The sequence below is a fragment of the Centrocercus urophasianus genome, unplaced genomic scaffold, assembly GCF_019232065.1.
Source record: "Centrocercus urophasianus isolate 14NV4802_14NV808 unplaced genomic scaffold, USGS_Curo_1.0 seq_16, whole genome shotgun sequence".
In the NCBI taxonomy this organism is placed as follows: Eukaryota; Metazoa; Chordata; class Aves; order Galliformes; family Phasianidae; genus Centrocercus; species Centrocercus urophasianus.
Genome location: NW_024884711.1, coordinates 12,874,463 through 12,893,479, shown reverse-complemented (window position 1 = coordinate 12,893,479; position 19,017 = coordinate 12,874,463). Strand labels below are relative to the sequence as shown.

The 19,017-nt window shown below is 37.0% G+C and overlaps 1 protein-coding gene across 2 annotated transcripts; it reads left to right on the top strand.

Annotated features, from left to right (window-relative positions):
* Positions 1-1,988: 1,988 nt before the first annotated feature.
* Positions 1,989-18,689, top strand: RAB5A (RAB5A, member RAS oncogene family). Of its 2 annotated transcripts, none has more exons than XM_042816752.1 (6): positions 1,989-2,164; positions 8,322-8,570; positions 11,480-11,631; positions 12,472-12,594; positions 14,480-14,573; positions 17,508-18,689. In XM_042816752.1, the coding sequence occupies exons 2-6, from the start codon at positions 8,408-8,410 to the stop codon at positions 17,621-17,623; spliced, it is 648 nt and encodes a 215-aa protein (XP_042672686.1). In that variant the 5' UTR covers positions 1,989-2,164; positions 8,322-8,407; the 3' UTR covers positions 17,624-18,689. The 2 variants fall into 2 exon arrangements, with proteins under 2 accessions (XP_042672686.1, XP_042672685.1); XM_042816751.1 differs by having other exon boundaries at positions 8,318-8,570.
* Positions 18,690-19,017: the final 328 nt, after the last annotated feature.

The following is a 19,017-nucleotide window of genomic DNA, read 5'->3' as shown; positions in this document are numbered from 1 at the left end:
TACATTCACACTAAATCTTTGCTTATATCAGCTTCAACCAGATGTGAATGACTGGGGTTTCATGAAGCAGGAAAGAGAGACTGCAGGTCTGTGTCACAGCCATAGCCAGTAGGAACCTCATGCATGTCATGTATGCTTTCTAGCAGCACACTAGTATCACACGCAGTTCTACCGTTGCACACAGGTCGCTCTGAAAGTAATGCCTCTTATTTCCACACAAACTACAGCATATACCACAAAAAGTATAACACTGTTTGATAAACTCTCAGCTAAAAAAACACTATTTTTCAGCACAGTCATCACCATTACCTTTGCATTTTTGCCAGCAGTGAACAAGAACATGCATGCTGTGCTTGTAAAAATCTGCAGCAGTGGAGGTGAACCACTGTCACCACTGCTGAAACACATTACCCACTGCCTCATTGTGTTCTCATCCACTGTTTGATCTCCATAAACTTTCAGCAAGCTCTGATGAGCGTCAGTGGGTACCATTTTTTTCTGCATGGAGGCTTCCAATTACAAACCTTTGCTTCACATGCACTTTCATGTCAGACACCAACTTGTCAGATTATGGCTCTGCTGCCATCTGTCACATGACAGCAAAATGAAGCAGAATATCAGTGGGAAAATTCGATATTTACTGCCATATCACCAACATCCTCCTGTGACATCATGAGCCAAATGTGATAAACTAGGAAGCATTACTTTTGGTATGTATTAGTATGTATTTCATCCAAAACTGTTCATTTCTGTACTGGCCCTGGCTAGGATGAAAATAACTCTTTCTCATGTGTTTGAACTAAAGCATAGTTTGAGAGAAAAATACCACTTCATTTTGTTTCAGTATTTCCAGTGATGGATATTCTAAACAACCTTCATTAAATTACACAAGTGATTAAACATGATGAATTATGAACTTGTATAATTTCTTGCATGTTCTGCTTTTGTTTTTTTTCAAATGCCATCTACAAAACCTTGATGCATCTGCCAAATTGAATAAATATTTACTGTCGCACTTTTGTTTCCTACACAGCTCACTTCTTAGTCCCACACGTGGGACCAAGTGATTGATCCACACTACTGTCACTTCCGAGTTTCAGCACATCTTCACCTCTTCCTCTATGACACAAGTTTTCAAGCCTTTACAGCCATTCTTACCAGTCTTCCCTGAAGCTTCCTCTAACCTTTCAACATTCTACCTTAGTCTCCCCAGAGCAGTAGTCATGACCCAGGTCTGATGGTGTCCATGGAGTGTTTGGACAAAGCTCTCAGACACAGAGTTTGAATTTTGGGTGGTTCCGTGTGGAGGCAGGAGTTTGACTTGATGATGCACGTGTATCTCTCCCAATTCAGGACATTTTGCAATTCTATACACATCAAAAAGGTATGCAGGATTGTGAGGACTTCAAACAACCAGTAGCACAAAACATCAAAAATTGATGCCGAACAGCCTCTCGAAGAAGACATATCCCACAGTGTCTGCCTGTATTACTAGCAATCAAGACTTGTTCTGCCTTTGCATCCTGCCATCTTCAGTTTCAGCACTCTCACAATACTAAGCACATCTTTAAATATATTTATTTAAAATATATGCAGCTAATATAAAATATATATTGCCAATATTAAAAGATACATTGATAATTGAAAATATACGCGTCTCCTAGAGGAGAGGCATAGAAGATGCCTGCTCACTGCAAAAGCCTGTCACCTGAAGAGGGACGCTTTCAGAAAGGGGGGGGAGAAAATGGAGGAGAAAAAAAAAAAAAGAAAAAAAAAAATAAAAAAAAAAAGAAAAAAAAAAGGAGCGAGGGGTCACGTGACTCGCAGGCGAACCGGAAGCGTGCGCCGCGTGCGGGCCGTGACGTGGCGGCAGTTCCGGAAGTACGTGTGCGTGTGTGTTTTGGTCGGGGAACAGGAGGCGGCGGAAGTCGGCGGCGGCGGCCTCTGGGTGAGGCCCGGCTGCGCCCCCGCCCCTCGCCCCCACCCCGCGCTTGCCGTGGAGCCGCCTCCCCGCCGCCCCCTCCTCCCGCGGCCCTGCTCCGACTAGGCCTCCAGCCCTACTGGCCGGGCGAGTGGACAAACGGAAAAACAGACGCTACGCCGCCGCCGCCTCTTGACTCTCCATCCACCCCCTTCCACTGCGCGGCCGTCGCGGTCTGGCCAGGTGAGGAGGCGACGGGGCTGGTGGGGCGGGGGCCGCATCGGGGTGGTGGAGCTCCGACGGCGCCCGGTGTGCGGTTGGGCTGCTCGGACTTCTTCCCCTTTCGCCGGGCGCTGCGGGTAGACTGGGAGGCAGGGCGGGCTGCCAAGGTGGGCAGCCCGGTGGAGGGGAAGAGAGGCTGAGCTCTTCTTCCCGGCTCAAAATGGCGCCCCCGATTTTCCCACTTCCCCTTATTCCTGAGCCTGGGAGGGAGCTGCGGGGGAGGGGAGGCGGCAGGGCTGGTGGGGCCGGGCCCGAAGCCGTAGCGGGGAGGGGGATCCTCCGCTGCGATTCAACGCCGCTTGGTCCAGCTGTGAGGGAAGGGTTGTGCCCTTCGAGTTGTGCGTGCAAGGGTTGAGGGCGGTGGACCCCTTGCTTTCCCTTTCGTTTGCGACTGGAGAAAGGCCAATGAAGAAGGTGGGAAGTAAAATACTTAGACAACGCGTCGCCATCCAGAGAATGCTGGCAGGCCTAGTGGACGGTGTGTGCACTGTCTGAGTCTCGGTTGGAGCTAGGGGTGAAGCTTGGAGCACTGTAGAAACATTTACCCTCCTATTTTAGAGCATAGCTGAACTGTGAAAATCAAAACATCAAACATCAAAATGTTTCAAGAAACTGGCCCTAGAAAGGCTATTATTCTCCCAGGATTTTCTGTGATTCTTTTCAACCTTATGCCACTTCCATGACATAGGAGTGGAAAAAGACTTAACAGCTAACTGAGCTAAAATTAATGAGCTCCATTTACACAATATTCAGACTCAATATGGCATCTTTTTTTTTTTTCCCAGTTTGGTAGTTGTGGACAGACTAGGTGTCTTGCCTAGGTGATATTATGTAATAAGAAACATCAGTAAAAAGTAGAAGTTAACTGAAGTGAGGTTCTTAGGAACAGTGATAGTACAGTCATCGTTACTTACATTTGCTGTACGATGGGCCTTGATACTATGTGTCTTTTATATGATATATTTAATAGTTTATTAATAACTGTTGCATTTAATTGGAAATCTGTGAAGTTTTTTTTTGTGGTGACTGTTGATTCACATCTTTAATTTACAGCTTCATAAGGCTTCAATACAAACTGGAACAAACGTGTAGATAGTTATGTGTGTCACTGTCATGAACACTGCTGAAAGACGGCACAGTAATTTTACCAATTCTGGGAGAGAGTAACAGAAAACTTTGTTAACAAGAGTCCTTAATAAGTAGATTTCTTTCGATACTGCTTTTTAAAACAGACAAGGTGGTCCAGAATAACCAAATTAAACAATGGTTGCAAGCTTGATGCTGTATGATCTCTATTTGTGAAACATCAGAAAATGTATTAGAAATTAGTACAATATTATGTATAAGAAATATTATCATTTGCTCTGAAATGGGAAAGTATTTCAAGTGATAGAATGTTCCATGTTTGAATTAATCATTGACTTTTCTTGAGGTCTTTGATTATGTACTTAATCACATTCATTGTAGGAGCAGTGTTAGCTGTCTTAATCCCTTTAGTAGTCTGGCTTTTGTCACAAGAGTTATTTTGATACTTCTGTTTGACTTTCTTGTTTAAAATAGACACTGATCTGAATGCTTGAACGACTGAATTAAGTTCCATTAAGTTGTGAGTTTGTAGGTCTTGGCAGGAACTGGTAGAATTCTGGTTATGAACTCAAACATGAGAAATTTTACATGATTTTCCATGAAACTATTTGTGACCCTTTAACTCTCACAAACCTCATTAACAAGGACTACCTAGAAGAATGTAAATTTGACTTCTAAAGGGGTGAGAATACCCAGTTTCTGGTAAATTACCTGGTAGGATTAACAGAAGCACTTTCTTGGTGATGGCAGGGTTAGGAAATGATGCATTTAGTGGATCTTTCCTGGAGACTTTAAGTGAAGCTAAGAAGAGAAGAAAAAAAAAAAAGATACAGCTGCTAAGCTCTTGAAGTAAACATTCAGAATTGCCTTGAAATTTATTTGTCAGAAAAGAATTAAAATTGTAGTTTGTGTTTGTGAGATAGTGAAAGTAACATTGCTGTCTTCTATGTGGTGCTTTTTTTGTTTCCCAAAGCTAGTGTTTTACAGATGACTTTAAGAGCTGGAGAACAAGTGTGGCCTGAGTTCTGGAACATATGTGGGTTCTGTAGCATTGAAATCTACCTTTACATTCTTGTGAGCCAGTATGTTGAGCACAAATCTGAAAAGAAAGGCCAAGAATGTGCTGTAATGGCTGTCACAGTTGTACTACTTCAGTTTAAGATGATGTGTTGATTCCTCTTCTGTCATGTTTGTATGATGTCCTTTTGTGAGCTTACTGGACAGTTTCATTGTAATCTGAAACTTGTAAAAGATGATGCATACATGCTTACAGAAAATGATTGTGACTTTATATATAACAAAATCAGCTGGATATGCTCTATCAGGCTTCCAGTTCTTTTTTTTTATTATTCTTTATTAAAAACTGCATAGTACAACTGTGGTAGGTTTCATTAAGTTAATAGGCATACTGTTGCAGCTGTTGAGGGAAGGCTGTTTGCAAGATGTTTACAGGCAGGGCTTGTTGGCCTTGCAAGTAGTGTGATCTTTGTCATCTTGACAGCTAGTTAATTTTGCACAATACCTGAGTGTATAGAATGCTTTCTTCTGAAGAAGGGAGGGATGTGTAAATTGCAAAATTTTCTGATTGGGCATTTATAAAAGACTGATACTTGTTTTGACAACTTAATTCAACTTTGAGTCCCAAACGAATTTTGTAGAGATTAGTAATATTTTGTAAGTGAATTAGCTATATGGTAATGTCAATAACTAAAGGTTGTAAATAACCAGTTTAAACAAGTAGATTTGTATGGGATAAATCAGTCTTTTCTGTTTTTTCTTTCATGCCACCCTTTGTATGTTTTTAAGGCAGCAAGCAAAAAGATGATCATAGAGACTAAATGGGTTGATTTTTTGCACATTGCACATCATCTGGAAGTCACTTCTTTCAAAGAGTAATTCACTTGGTTTCACTTGGATTTAACCCTCATATCTTCATGCTCCAGAGTCTAGAAGAGCATGGGGTGAATTAAGATTAAAGGTTTTAAAATTATTTCAGGGTTACCTAGGCACACTAAAATGCTACAGTGCAAACAGGTGTTTTATTTTAAAACATAAAGAAATTATCTTCATTTTTCCAAAGGAAGAGATAAACAGATGGCTAACATTCTGAGCTATCTGTATTTTGGCAACACCGTGCTGCTTTTTCTTGTATTATAATTAGGTAGAGATTTACTCTTTGTCGCTGATCCAGTTTTATCCATGTTCTTCCCCAACTTCTCAAGCATATTTCAGCAATACATGTGGAAATAAGTCTTGCCTGAGAACTAACACATCAGCTGTATGTCACTTGTTATTAATTTTTTAATGCCATAAGGATGAAAAGCCTGGTGTTCTTAAACCAGGTAGATCCATTCCTGTATTCTAAAGTATTCAATCAAAACAAATTTAATGAGAGGATTTTGATATGTAATTATAGGGACTAATAATGATGGTGGAATATGTGGTGGTTTTTTTTTTTTTTTGTGCTTCATAAAACTTTCTTTCATTATTGCGTATTTTCTTCCAAATGCTTAAAAGAACTTACATCTGAAGTATTTTACTCCTGTTGTGCAACTGAAATAAAAATCATCTATTTTTAAGGGTAGTCATAACTGTCTAGCAGGTCACAACCTTGGGGCAGACAGATGAATAAAAGATAGGAATATTTTAACTGGAAGAGACTAAATTATTTTGAGAAGCGTGAGTAAACTAGCAGTGTTGAGCAAATAGGAGTTATCAGTAAGGTGTTGGAAAATATACATTTTTTTGAGGATTTATATTAAAATTGTATTTACAGTGAGAAAATAACAGCTTATTCAAAATGTTATGTTCATTAAGAGTAATACTTTGATTTCCTCATGTAATACTAGTGAAAAATAGGTTTAAGGGAGTGTTTCAGTGGTGGATTGGGTTCGGCTAGAGCTGTGGAGCTCTCTACAGAATGCTCCTCAGAACTTGTGCTGAGTTTACAAAAGGGGAATTAGGAAGAGGAATGAAGGCTTAGTGTCTGAGGTAGGTGTATAGTAAGTTGGAATGCTCGGATGCCTCAGAGAATGTCTTAGCTCTGCTTAATGTTTCAGAATGGGAAGGCAGCTAATGACTAAGACTACTGTTTGATTGGTAAGGTGATAAATTTACCATAAGGAAGATAGAGTAACAACTTCTTGAAAATGGTAGCTTTGCTTGCATTTTGCAAAATTAGTATTAAAGCCATTCTCTACATTGGGATGCTGCGCTCCAATCTAAGTTGCCTTTTATTTGAGACAATAGAGAAGCTATATCAACAAATGCACAGAATTCAAGTGGGTAAACAACTGTTAAAACAAAGTTGAAAGCTAAGAGATTTTTTTGAATAAATTACTTTTAAATATAGAAGGGTATGTTTTTCTAGCTGAGATTTGAGTAACAGCCAGCTAGGAATACTTCCTCCAGGTTCACTTGGAATTTTGTTTTGGAAGAGAGAAGAAAGAAAATATAGAAAATGCTTCTCCAGTTTTTGGTACATCAGTGCCTACCTGTGGAATATTTAATCTTTGCAGTTAAATACATGCATAAAAACACAAGTCTTTGACTCAAGTGAGAACAACAGGGACTCAATGCTTCTTCATCCATGTGAATAAATACTGTGGTGTTTTGTTTTGTTTTTTGAACAAGTTTGCAGCAAGAGGAGATAAATTGAAGGAATACACTGTTAGCATATGTTCTTAGCAAAGATCTCTTAAATCCTAGCAGATCAATATTTATGTATTTGTTTTGGAAATTTTTATTTATTTCCATTGGATAGATCTCTGGTGGCTTGCACAAAGCATTCAGGAATTCTTAACAGTCAGGACTGCCATTTTTCCCATATTTGCCATGCTTAGCATTTTCACTTCTAAAACTACAGTTGTTAACTACAAAAGATATTAAAGGTTTGTGCATCGAGATTTGTACTTCCTAATATGAGAAAATTGTGTTGGATGTGTGTGATAAAAGTGAAACAGTGTATTTGCAAAGAACTCAGTGTATTGATTGGGTTTTTCCTGGTTCTTTTTTTCCTTTGTTTTGCATTGTTTGCTTTTGCTGACTTTTGAATGTTGCTTAATATCAGGAAAAAAAAAATCTTGGTTATTTCTTGCATGTTACTGGTAAAATATCAAATAAGTCCAAACCTGTTGTGTTGTTATACTTTGATCTTGATATGTTATGAAGTAAGAGACTGTATCCTAGGGTGCATGATTGAGGGATGGTCAGCAGGGTGAGGGAGGTGATTGTCTCCCTCTGCTCTGCCCTTTTGAGGCCCCACCTGCAGTACTGAGTCCAGCCCTGGGACTTCCAGCACAGGGATGCAGAGGTGTTGGAACAGCACCTTAGGAGGGCTGTGAAGATGATCAGGGGGCTGGAGCAGCTTTCTTATCAAGAAAGGTTGAGGGAGCTGGAAAAGAGAAGGCTCCAGGTGGACCTTGTTGCAGCCTTCCTATACTTGAGTGGAGCTTATAAATAGGAGGGAAATTGACTTGTTACACAATCTGAATGTGATAGGGCAAGGGGAAATGGTTATAAGTTGAAAGAAGGAAGATTTAGTTAGATATTAGGCAGAAATTCTTTACTCAGAGGGTGGTGAGGCACTGGAACAGCTTGTCCAAAGAAGCTGTGTGTGTACCATCTCTCGAGGCGTTCAGGCCCAGGTTGGATGGGGCTTTAGGGAACCTGACCTGGCGGGAGATATAATTGCCTACAGCAGAGTGTGGAGCTAGGGAGCTAAGGTCCCTTCTCCCTTCCATCACAAGCCACTTTACGGTTAAGAGTCTGAAGTCTTGCAAGAAAAAGCATAATTGGGCTTTAATGTCATAATTGAAAGTTCTAATGGTTAGATTTGATATTGAAGAAGATAAGCGTTTTGTTTGACATAGATTTTTGTCTAGCTGACTTTTTACCTGTGAGGGTGATAGTACTGGGCACTGTTTGCTGTAAATATTAGTACACTTATATGTACTCTGTGCTGCAATGGTGAATTAGGTTTTGCTTATTTGGCTTGTAAAACTAATGCCCCGCATTGTTTTTTCATAGCCAGGTTGTTGACAGCAGAAGCCACTGAATTCTGAATCCTGGAACTTACTTTCAAGAACTTGAAACAAAGGACTTCTTTCTAATTTGGGCATGGCTAATCGTGGAGCAACAAGACCCAATGGGCCAAATGCTGGAAATAAAATTTGCCAATTCAAATTAGTACTTCTAGGAGAGTCTGCAGTTGGTAAATCAAGTTTGGTGCTTCGTTTCGTAAAAGGGCAGTTTCATGAGTTCCAAGAAAGTACAATTGGAGGTGAGAAAATTATTCTTTTTATTTCACAATTTTATTCTTTCCATGAATATTAAGGGAGTTCCAGAATGGGTCACTGGCAGCAAGGATCAAATCTGAACCGAGGTCTAACTTATTATGAAAAGAGCTGTAGTTGGCACAGAGATGTACCATACTTCAGTGTCAAGCAGATGAAGTGAACATGGGCTTGAACTGCATGGTTCTGGGAAGTGGACTTTATGTTCAGTTTTATTTGATTGCGTGGGTATGTGGCTGTTTGAGTTGTGTATGTGCTACAGCTTTATGCTGTGGGCATAAGGCGTAGAATAACCATTCAAGTATTTTGGTGTTTTTGAGACAAAGAATTACGTCTTTCAAAAAGGTTGTAGTGTAATTTATGCAGCCTGTTTTTGCTTTTGAACTGGGAGAACTCGTGTGTTTGCATAAATGATTGTTGACATGTAAAAAATGTGCAAAGCTTACAAAAATAAAGCCAACCTAAATTTCAAACATCACCTTTTTTTACACTGTTTGTGGGTATCAGGTATATCTGTCAGCATACACAGAAAACTTTTTTCTCCTTTAACAGTGTTACTTATTTCTGACTTGGTATCTTTTGTAATGGATTTAGGATAGGTGTTAGTATGAAAGCTTTGTGTTTCACCTCATGTGCTTTATGGTAATATAGAAGGCATTCCAAAAGATATATTGAAAAGTTGACAGATGAAGGTCTGGGTATAGGGAATAATAAAACTAATATTTTTCACTGATTAATTTTTTCCACTTTCACTGATTATTTTTTTAAATTCATTTAAAGTTCTTTTTGTGTTCCCTTTTTTTGTTTTTGGGTAGGATTAGGAAAAACCTAATCTGTTCCACTATATAAAAGCTATAGAAAGGTACAAGAGACTTGACTCCAAGCTCATGTGTACGCTCAGTGTAATATCTGTATTAGTTTACTCTTCTGTTTGAAATAGAAAACAAGAAAGTGCCATACTATACAATTGAGAGAGATTAAATTCAGCAGTGTTGGGACTCAGAAAGTTTTCTGTAGAGAAAGCTGTCCAACTGTAGTCTGCATTTGCTTTAGGCATAATTATCTTTGTATTCAGAAGGGCCTTTTAACAAAGAGAGGCTTATGTGCATTGTGTGCTTGAATAAGAACTTCTGAAAGAATGCAGTGAAAAGCAGACGTTGGATGGTGCTGTATTTGGTAACTGGACTTTGCCACTTCAGACTAATGCAACAGTGCTTGTTAGCTACTTAAGGCAAAGTATGGCTATAAAGGATAGTAGACTTTCAGATAATTAACATAGTTAATTATCAATTAAGTACGGTCTTGCAATCTAGAAGAAAGTTGACTTGTTTGCAGAAATTAACTGACATTCTTTTGTAGTCACTGAATGGTTCCTTTCAACAAAAACAAGCGGGTGACAAAGAATAAAACACTTGTTTTAATATACTTCTCTGTACATCCCTTCATTTATGGAGAGTAGGTACGTTCTTCTCTTGAAGACAATGGTATCTTGAACTTCAAATTCCACTTGTTTAGCATCTTGTCTCTGCCTTGGGGAAATGTAACATTCTGATGATTGAGGAGGAAACCCTTAGTATAGCACAGAATGGGTTGGTTGTGGTTTGTTTTCATCTTCATTCTGGTTTTGGGCTGCTTTAGTAGCTGGTAAGGGAAGCCCATTTTACCAGTGCTTGGATATTGAGCGTTCAGAGACCTAGTGATTTAACACTGGAACATCAAAGCCTTTTTCTTCTCCAGCCTGCTTGCTCATGCCTGGTGGATGCTCATACCTCTGATGCAGGAGCGTCTGGCTGCTTAGTAGTCAACTTCTCTACATTAGTTGTGGTGTCATATATATATATATATATATATACATATAAAGCGAGATTGACTGACTTTTATTGTAATAAGCTGAGTTGAAGGTTACAGAAAGAGCAGTTCAGGAGTGATTCATAGGGTAACAGTGTCTGTATGTGGGACAGGATAACATCCAAGGTGTGCAAGAGTTACTGGTCAGTGCTGCTAAAGGCAGATTGAAACAGATTTAAACTGACCACTGTCTGTGAAAATGCGTGTTGATGAGAGGCCCAGTTTCTTTCTCTACCAAGTAGGGGCTTTCCTTTAGCATGTTGTTGAGATTTTTAGCATAATTTTGATATATGGTTTCTATAGAAACAACTCTGTGTTTCTAGTATGTAACCTTAATCTGAATGGAAAGTATTTTCTAGGAGTAACTGTTTGAAGACTTGCTATTAACTACTTACTGATTTTGTGATTAGTAGTTAACTTAAAGTAATAACAGATGGAGGTTTTAGATATGCAGGTAAACATGGTATGCTGTAGTGGCAGAAGATAAAAGTTTCCCTGAAACTGCAGGCTGTAGAAATCATGCTTTGAAGTAATTTTTGAGATGACTTGAAAAGGGAAAAATATACCTATATGACTGCTTTATGAGCAAGAAAATCTCAGAACTTATTTGAACTTCTATAACCTTTAACCAAGGTGGGATTGTCAAGAGCTGGAAATCTAGGCTTTAATATTCAGTTCAAATAATGTGGCTGTAGTTCAGAATTGCATGTGTCAGAGCTGTTGGAGTGTAGCATGAAGAAATGCTGTTTGTTGCATCAAGATGAGAGGTATCTAGGAGGTGAGAGAAAAATTTTGTGGTTGCTGAGATGAACTGTTAGAAAAGAATAATGGGAATTCTTCCTGATTTTTGCTTCTATATGTCTTTAATGCGAGGAGAGGTTGGTTGTTTAATTCTTCTGTGTCGATCAGTTACAATGTGTTGGCTTCAGACCTGCTATATTTTAATAATAGGCTGGAGTTGTCAAGGAAATCATGCTTGATTCATCTTTTGTGAACATAATTTTATAGGAGCAGACTTCTGGTTTCAGCACCTCTGTCTCTTTTGTAGCTGCTTTTCTAACCCAAACTGTGTGTCTTGACGATACAACGGTAAAATTTGAGATTTGGGATACAGCTGGGCAAGAGCGGTATCACAGTTTAGCACCTATGTACTACAGAGGAGCGCAAGCAGCTATAGTTGTATACGACATTACAAATGAGGTAAGTACAATTGAAGTGGGAGTTCTTAGTGGTCTTGTATCTGCTGTTTTTATATATAACTGTCTTGTGTGTGCCTGTATCAGTTCATCACTTAATGTTGGGCTATGTGATATTAATTTGTGCCTGGAATCTTTTTTTTATCAACAGATCCCTTATTATGTTCTTTAAATTAAAAAGTAATAATAATAATAATAATAATAAAAACTAGAGCAAGCAAATGCCTTTGCATGTTTTCGTCAAGCCCACTTTATGTCAGTTCATCTGAATTGAAATGTTGCTTTTCCACACTACCGGTGACAAATTATTTTTGTTGGTGAAAGATGTTGCGTTATTGTTGCAAAATAGGAGGTAGGGATTAAAGGCAGCATAATCTACTGAAGCCATAACATAACATTAACTGATTTCTTTTAGTTTGAACTTGCATCAGATAACTTTGTATGCTTTTAGTAAAAACAAGATTTTAAAGAACAAAGCTTTCAACAAACCCAACAGCCATCTACTGTAATGGTGGTCAACAATTGGAAATGTTGAGAATCCTTGAGTTCATTAATAAACTTTATTCTTCTAGAGGATAAAATAAATTTCTAACTTTCTCTCAACTGCTTCTTTATCTTAGTCTAAATAAATCTTTGTATCTTTATTTTTTCAGCACTGTCATAACTCAGAACATCTAAAAATTAGGTAGGAATGCATCATTTAAAAAACTCTGTCTTAGGACAGAGGTAGCAGCCTTGCTTTAATTGACATTTTGCTTGAAATATAGATAACAGAGGTTGGGATAATAGGTGAGTGGAAAAGGATGGTAAAACTCAACTTGCATCATTTTGCAATCATTAACAGGAGTCCTTTGCCAGAGCGAAAAACTGGGTCAAAGAACTTCAGCGTCAAGCAAGTCCTAACATAGTAATAGCTTTAGCAGGAAACAAAGCTGATCTAGCTAACAAAAGAGCTGTGGATTTCCAGGTATGTGCATACCTTCTGTTTATAGAAATAGCTTTTTTTTTTTTTTTTTTTTTTTTTTATTTTTTTTTTTTATAAATTTTTTTTTTTTTTTTTTTTTTTTTTTTTTGAGTAAAAGGCCTACTGAGGAGCTTGTATGCATAGACGAGGTGGTTGTCATAGAGGTCATACTGTTAAATATAAACCTCAAGAGAGATCAATTCTAGATGCTGCTGAAAAATATTTTTGTACAAATGATATATGGCAATAGACTAATTTATTTGTGTATTTTTTTAGGCTAATTGAATTTCTGTTCTATGATATGATCTCTTCCTGTCTTCCACTCAAAATTATCTATAATTACAGTGTTAGTGGAAGCAATAGAATGATCTGCACACAGTTTGTCTCTAAGCTCTCTGACTTATCCACAAGGGAATTTTGAGAATCTTGTGATAAAGGTGATTGATAGACTTGACTTGCCTAGGGTATGCTGTTGAAGCAGTGTTCAGCTTTTAATCGTTTATTTAATTTAATTAATTTAATTCATGGCATTGTTTTTATCTGTATTGATACACACATGCTCTTCTGTTACGTTTATGTTCTTGAAAACATTGATTAAACTTAGTTATGAGAAAATGACTTCCAAAGCAAATAAAATTCGCTGTAAATGTTCTCATTCATTCAGGACTGATTGATCTTAAGAAAAGTGATTCAAATACGTATTTATTTATTAGTCATTAATTCTGTTACTGTTTTCATCTGTGTCATTGTGCAAGATACTGCTGCATGTGATAATGAACCCTTGTATAACTTCAGAAATCAGTCTGCAAAGATTAGTAATTTTATATATTTTTCAACCTAAACTCAACATTCTCAGAAATTTTATTCTTTCATGTCAATTGCAACATAAAAGCTACCACTGAAAAATCTGGTATTCTGTGGAAAAATTGCAGTATGTGACAAATGCTGTGTATCTTTATAGATAAAAAGCTTAATCAAATTTAATTATCAAAGGAGAATACCTGTACTGTTGTGGAGTTTTTTTGTTAGTTTTGTTTCTTATAGTTATGTTAACATTTTCCATTGTCATCTCCACAAGTTTAGTAGTCCTTTGCAAAAACATTTCAGATTTTTAAATATTGGTAAATGTGTTATTTCTGATACTGTGTCTATGCACACTGTTTAAATGAATATTGAACTAGACTACCATACTACAGTTTTTCTTCCTTTTTTTTTTTTTTTTTTTTTTTTGCATCATAGGTACTATAGTTTGGCTTTATGCAGATTTCCCATTGAATTCAAAGGCAGTTACATAATTTGAAGACACCAGGGATTCATAGCTGAACTAACAGGAAGTGGCAAAAATAGGGGACAGAAATATTTCATGTGTGTATTTCAGATGGAAATTCAGACTGGCAAAGGAGATCATATGACAAGACATTAGATTCTCCTTATTAGTTTTATTATCCTTACCGAAATACTCTATTCTAAAACTCGTAGTCAGTCTGCTTTATGGGTGGAAGATTGAAGGTAATTCTTTACAGAGGTGATAATGGGCTTTTTGGCATTTGAAGGCACTTCCTGTTACTTATTTATTCATGCTATTACAGCTGGAGTCTTGTAGTAGGATTGTCCTTCTAATATTTACTATTTAGTTTTGTATTAGGTTTGATCTGGAATATTACTTTTTTTAAGACAAATAAGGATTTCAAGATTGCATTTCTTTTAACTGCTTGGTGGAGTTGCAGTTTTCCCACAGCTAATGAGTAGCACTCTCTCATGAGTGTTTCAGCAAACCTTTTTTCAAAACGGAATAGAAATTCTTCCTTAGTAGCAGCAAGAGTATGAGGTGTAATAAAGTGAGGCCTTAACTTTTTTAAGAATGGACTAATGCAGTATTTTCTTTCAGGAAGCACAAGCTTATGCAGATGATAACAGTTTATTGTTCATGGAAACATCTGCCAAAACATCTATGAACGTAAACGAAATATTTATGGCAATTGGTGAGTTGATGGCAGGGGGTGAGGGAAGAGGGAGGGGAATTTAATATAATTGTTTTCTCTAGATGCATATAACTGGAAGCATCTGAACTCAAGCTCTTTCAGTCTTTCACGTAAATTATTTTTCCTTCTGTGGCACTGATGTTTCCTCAGGCCCTTCACCTACTTTATGATGTTGAGATAAACTGAATTGAAGCATATTTGCGCTGGTTTTCTGTCAGGCACTTAGAGCTTGGATTAATTTGTAGTCGCTGAACAAGCTTAGATTAATTTGAATTCTGTCACCAAGTTTCATGCAACTATCTTTCTGTTGTGATCAGTGGTACTGCTTCAAGTTGAAGCAGAATTAAGCTGTAGTTGCTGTTACATATTTAAAAACAAAACAAAACAAAACAAAAAAACCTTTCCCATGGTGTAGCTAATCATTACAGTTTTACATGACTTTAACAAATCTAAAATATATTTTATGGTTATCACATTAGTATGAGAATGTAAGTAAAAATGTATAAATAAGTGACTTTAATGTTATGCTTTTTGCAGCAGATCTCATACTGCCTTGGGTAGGTGCAAAAGCTGTAATAATGTACTTACAAGACAATCATAATTGAAGCTGGAAACATATCAAAATAGGAGGTGACAGTGACTTGCTTTAAAGAAGTCAAGAGTATTTGTTTTAGTCTAATCAGAGTATTTGCTAAATACTGTTTTATTTTAAAGTTACTTGAATTTCAAATGCAGCAATGTAAAATGCAAAGGATGTGCCAAGAATGAGCGTATGTGTTGAAATTCAAAGTTGGAGTACAAGTGAAGGGTACTTTCTGTGGGAAAAGTGAATTTACTAATATATTTTTAGCTCTAACATTCCTTAGGAATTTCTATGAAGGTGATAACTCATAATAGAAAGTTGAAAGTACTAACAATCTTGTGAATTCCCTTGATAGATATAACATATTTCATTATTAAAAAAAAAAAAAGAGGAAGAGGACTTTTTTGGGTGGGTTTACTTGCCCTATTTAATAACCTTAATTGGAGTCACTCTATTACTAGGAGGAAACAGTGAAGTATAGTGTCAAATAACTGTATTAATCTGTTTTTCATGTTGCGCTATGGTGACATCTCTTGCTTTCAAAATAAATTGTTTTTAAAGAGCCCTTACCTTTTTCTTTGCAAACCGGTAAAGTGGAAGGTAACCTAATGCAGTTTGAACTTCCAGCAAATGCAAATAAAATTATGGCTATGGCAACATTTTGCAGCAAGTACTCTCTTTATATTAACTATAAATATTTGGGGGGAGAGGTGGGTGGTGTACAGAATTCTAAGTAGAAGATATATTTTTGTCATAAATGCTGGAGGTAGCACGGCATTTAATGATACAGAAATGGTCAATTATAGTCCTCTTTGCAGGACTACAGCTCAGCTTCAAAAATAATTCTTTTTAACATCGCAGTGCAAACTGCATCTTTAAAAGAAATGTGAAAAAATGAATCTTCAAATTCTGTTGGGATTTTGATAATTTATTATATAAACAGTAATTCTTGTCTCTAACGAAGTACACACAATAAGTCTGACAAAAAGTATATACTTAGTACCTGAGTACTTGGTCTGTAAGGTTCCTAGTCCATGTGAGTATTCTTTGGGTGAAATAGGTGAAATTTAGACTTAGCATTGCATCAAAACAAGGTCTGTGCAGCACTGAGCTTAGAATAGCCTTTTGCACAGCATGGGTTCATTTCTAAGGACCATATATATGTAAATATGGTCTTCCAAAAATGTGAGAAAAGTCAGAACTGAGAACACAGGAAAGAATGGTTGAAAGCTACAACTGCTTGTGAATTAACTGCTTTAGAGCTTGTTCAAGGCTTCCTGTTATTAAAAAATAAAAAAATAAAAATAAAAAATGCTCATTTCCAGTATCTGTGATCTCAAGCAACAGTGCTGGGAAGATGTTTGGTTTTTGGTTTTTTTTTTGTTTTTGTTTTTTTTTTTTTTTTTTTTTTGCTGATGCTGTGTATCTTCGTACTGTCTTTGCAGCTTAGTGTCATGAGAACTCTTGGGTTCTGTTAACTGAGTTAATCTTTTGGATGTGCTAGTTTTGTTATTGCTGCCTGTTCCTGTAGTTGAATTTCATTCCTTTTTTGGAAAGTCGTTCTTGAAAACGTTGGCCAGCTTATAATTCTGGAATCAAAGTACGCAGCCAGAAAGTAGAGCAGGAATGGTGGATGGGTCCTGAAAAAGTGAAGAAGACAGCCTCATGGAAGTCCTCTGAAGTAGAACTTACCTTTCTCTCTGTCAGAAAATTACTCCAAGGAGTTGCTACAAAGAAGGGTAGTGCTTGTCACCTGCATTTTTCCATGTCTGATTGAGAATTATCTTCGAGCTACAAGGGTGACAAAAGTTGGCACAGTAAATTAATGTATAAGAACTGGACGTATGTATCTTTGAGGGAGGGGAGGGAAAGAAAAGGAGGGGTTTGATCTTGTGCTGAGGGCCATTTCTTAAGTTATATGCAGTGTTTACTCTGGGTAGTTATCTGGGCAGTAGACTGACCCATTTCTGTCTGTTGTGTTCTTTCATTGTTGCTGTATACTTTCAATGTTATTAATATTACCTTCAACGTTCTTATCTTAGATTTTTCTGTGTAGATGAATTCCTGCAAGAGCTGTCACTTTGTGACAGCACAGCATGCCTAGGCAGATACTTTTTGCTGCTCAAGATACTAATGCATTTTGCTCTTAAATCTTAGCTATGATAGTTAATCATTAAGAAGTTAAGTGTCTTAACTTCTATTACCAACACACTGAATTGAATCAGACTTTATAATGATTATATTGATATGTTTATAGAGTGTAAGCTTAATGAAGTGCTGCCTGTTTGTGTACTCAGATGATCTAATCTCACTACAACGTTTAACCTCTTATTTTTCTGTCGATTTTATAGCAAAAAAATTGCCAAAGAATGAACCACAGAATACAGGAGCTAACTCTGCCAGAGGAAGAGGAGTAGACCTTACTGAACCCACACAACCACCCAAGAGTCAATGTTGCAGTAACTAAAACATCAATTGCTTTAAACTGTTCTGAATATTCTTCTGCTTCCTAACTGTTAATAACCATGGAATTGGAGTGCTTAACCTGGCCCAGTACAGCTTCCAAACAGCGAAGAGACTTACAGTAATAGTCAAGTTTATGATACAGGATTTCCTTTTGACCTAAAATTTTAACATGCATGTATCCACCGCTGTCTGTAATGTTTCAGCATTAGAGGAGTGATGGAAGCGGAGTAAACTTCCTTCAGTTAAAAGGTTTTAAAAATCGCTTTCCATTAGGGATATAGAAGACCTACTTTCCATGGACCTAATTGGCCAGTTCTCTTGCTTCAATACTGATTACTGTTACGATGAATAGAATTCGAACTTCTCATAATTCTCAATTATGCTTTAAAAGAGTTTTAGAAACAGGGTCTAAAAATTAAACTCATTCACAGTATTGACGCAACCAGTTGTTTCTGCAGGTATCTACTGTTTAGTTATACATTCCATAGTTTAATAATTTAATCCCAAATACTACTTGCATTAACAATTTAAAGAACCCTGTGCTTGCAGGAAAGTGGATTTTTAGTTGGTACACTGTATGTAAATTATATCAACCCAATTAGTTGTCTAAAGAGAATAGGATAAATCAAGTTTAACTTCATTTCTAATCTGTTCAGAAGGTACAAACCAGTACATTCTTTACAATATAGGATATTTTTTCTTTACAAACTGTAAGAGCTCTTCAAGTAAAACCACAACAAACTCGATGTCTGTGACTTTTTTCTTGGTTTTGATCATTGCTGGCCATTACAGTTTGTTTTTCTCCTGAGGAAAAAAAAATAGCGCACTAATTATTATGGACACTCAACTTGATTTTAAATTTGGATATTAATGTACTGTAAATAGGTACTCTGCATTGTAGTCTACATTTGTTTAATACTTTCTGTAATATTTAAGAGTTGCTTGAAGGTATACAGAATGTACAGTTACTTAAAGCTAACTTTTTTCCTCTCTAATCAAAGGGGGTTCTAAGTTCTTCCTTTATGGCTAGGACAGTAATAAATAACGCTCCTGTATCTGTAACATAAGTACTGCTGTCTGTCAATAATGAACTTTGCAACTTTGTTTTCCAAAGTACATTTTATTTTGACCTGTCCAGTATATTGCACTAATTCTTAGTTATTTTCATTATATGAAATCTACCAAGTGTGTCGGAAGAGATGAATTAGTCTATTTAAATGTTGAACTGATAGCAGAAACTTGTGCAGATTTTTAATTTGCAGTAATCTGGGTTTAGCAAGGCAAATGACAGTTCACCAGTGTTTAGTTTTATATTGAGGTGCTCAGGTTTGAATAAAGTGGTTAAAAAAAAAAGTCTGTGATTACTGTTTCTTACTGCGAGTTTCAGAGGTATTT

Coding starts and splice junctions, on each gene's coding strand:
- RAB5A (XM_042816752.1), top strand. CDS start 8,408: ATGGCTAATCGTGGAGCAACAAGACCCAATGGGCCAAATGCTGGAAAT. Junction 8,571..11,479: donor CCAAGAAAGTACAATTGGAG/GTGAGAAAATTA, acceptor TCTCTTTTGTAG/CTGCTTTTCTAACCCAAACT. Junction 11,632..12,471: donor TATACGACATTACAAATGAG/GTAAGTACAATT, acceptor AATCATTAACAG/GAGTCCTTTGCCAGAGCGAA.